The 2,345-nt window shown below is 37.9% G+C and overlaps 1 protein-coding gene across 1 annotated transcript; it reads right to left on the bottom strand.

Annotated features, from left to right (window-relative positions):
* Positions 1-1,507: 1,507 nt before the first annotated feature.
* LOC100470139 (olfactory receptor 8B3) lies at positions 1,508-2,339 on the bottom strand (the record flags this gene model as incomplete). The annotated part of the gene is given in 2 exon segments (XM_011236046.3): positions 1,508-2,227; positions 2,229-2,339. Coding segments are annotated over 2 exon segments (831 nt in total), but the record flags the coding sequence as incomplete, so codon positions are not given.
* Between the last annotated feature and the right edge of the window lie 6 nt (positions 2,340-2,345).

Consider the following 2,345-nt stretch of genomic DNA (forward strand, 5'->3'; position numbering starts at 1 on the left):
GTGTTATACGCAACTAATGAATCATCGAACTTTACATCAAAAGCCAGGGATGTACTGTATGGTGACTAACACAATATAATAAAAAAAAAACATTTAAAAAAAAGAAAAAGCAGTATATATATACATAATGCAATATTACTCAGCCAAGAAAATGGATGAAGTCTTGGGGTGCCTGGGTGACTTAGTTGTTAAGCATCTGCCTTCAGCTCAGGGTGTGATACTAGGGTCCTGGGATTGAGCCCCGCATTGGGCTCCCTGCTCTGCTGGGAGCCTGCTTCTTCCTCTCCCACTCCCCTGNGTTTGTGTTCCTTCTCTTTCTGGCTTTCTCTCTCTCTTTCTGACAAATAAATAAATAAAATCTTTAAAAAAAAAAAAAAGAATGAAATATTGCCATTTGCAATGACCTGGATGGAAATAGAGATTATTATGTTAAGTGAAGCAAGTCAGTCAGAGAAACACAAATAGCATATAATTCCACTTATATAAGGAATTGAAGAAACAAAACAAGTGAATGGGGGGGGGGACAGAGACAAACCATAAAACAGACTATTAACTATAGAGAACAAACTGAGGGTTCCTGGAGGGATAGTGTGGGAAGATGGGTTAAATGGGTTAATGGGTTAATGGATGATGGGGTTTAAGGAGGGAACTGGTTGTGATGAGCACTGGGTGTTGTATAAAGTGATAATCGTGACATTCTATACCTGAAACTAATATTATACTGCATGCCGAGTGGAATTTAAATAAAAACTTGAAATGACAAAAAAAAAAAAAAAGAAGAAAGTAGAGCAAAACAGACTACAAAGAGTAATAGACCTGAAATGAGAAGGCTAAGAATTTAGGGTAACTGTTGCTTTATGTAGCTGTGTGACTTTAGATAAATATAACTATTCCAAGCTTCACTTTCCCATCCATCCAATAAATATGTTTTGATGATCAGTTATGTGTCGGTCTGGTTGTATAAAAGAAAAAAAATAAAAGTATGCTGAAAGACACTTGATACGTAATGTCTACAGAGGCAAATGGATTAACCTTGATTGTCTTTATGGAATCTTCAATCTCTGGCATTTAAAGGAGACATATACTTGCAAATTGAAGGATGGAAAATGGGAGTAGAAATAGAGTATCTGACACATGCTTCTAATACCAAATAGAAGATAAAAACACCCCCAATGATAAAAATGTCAGGCTACTAGTACCTAATTCAATACATTGAAAACTACTCATCATGTTCAAAGGGGGAAAAAAAAGTTCAAAATGACAAAGGGGAAAATATAGACATGTTTCTTATTTAATGTTATTACTAAACAGAAAAAAAGATGTGGAGAAGATACTGTGGTTTTGGTGAGGAAAAGAAGAATTATTTCATAGACCAAAAATATGACTCAAGCTTCCTTTATCATGTTAAGGAAAAAAAGGTGAAGAAGGTTGTAACTAAGTGCATTTTATTGAAACACACAGAATCTACTTCTGTGTAACTAACTACACAGACAGACACTGTTTCTGATCAAAACACTCTCCTACTCAGAGTTTTTCTCACAGCACGTTTAACGTCGTTGTTTCTTAAGCTGTAAATGAAAGGGTTCATCATGGGAACCACATTGGTATAAAAGACAGAGGAGATTTTCCCCTTATCCATAGACCCAGCAGAAGATGGTTTAAGATACATAAATGCACATGATCCAAAGAAAAGAGAAACAGCAACTATGTGGGAGCCGCAGGTGCTGAAGGCTTTGGACCTGCCCTCAGTGGAGCTGATGCGCAGGATGCTGGAGAGGATGAAACCATAGGAGACAAAGATGGTGACACTGGGCACAATCACATTGATGCTCACCACAATGAAAACCACCAGCTCATTGACATAAGTGCTCGTGCAGGAGAGCTGGAGCAGAGGGGGGACGTCACACAAGTAATGGTTGATGGTGTTTACATTGCAGAAGGTCAGTCTCAGCATGCATCCAGTGTGAGCCATGGCATCCAAAAATGGCTTCAAGTATGAACCCAATATAAGGCTGAAACACACTTTAGAAGACATGGTAGTATTATACAATAGTGGGTTACAGATGGCCACATAGCGATCATAGGCCATTGATGTCAGCACATAGCATTCAGAAATTCCAAAAAAACATAAAAAGTAAAGCTGGGTCATGCATCCCCTGTAGGAGATAATATTCTTCTTTGATGTGAAGTTAATCAGCATTTTGGGTGTAAACACAGAAGAATAACAGANAAAACACAGAAGAATAACAGAGGTCTATGAAGGCCAAATTGAAGAGGAAAAAGTACATGGGGGTGTGGAGGTGTGAGTTCAGCCTGATTAGAGTTATGAAGCACAAATTACCTAA

Source organism: Ailuropoda melanoleuca, unplaced genomic scaffold (assembly GCF_002007445.2).
Source record: "Ailuropoda melanoleuca isolate Jingjing unplaced genomic scaffold, ASM200744v2 unplaced-scaffold31730, whole genome shotgun sequence".
Classification (NCBI taxonomy): Eukaryota; Metazoa; Chordata; class Mammalia; order Carnivora; family Ursidae; genus Ailuropoda; species Ailuropoda melanoleuca.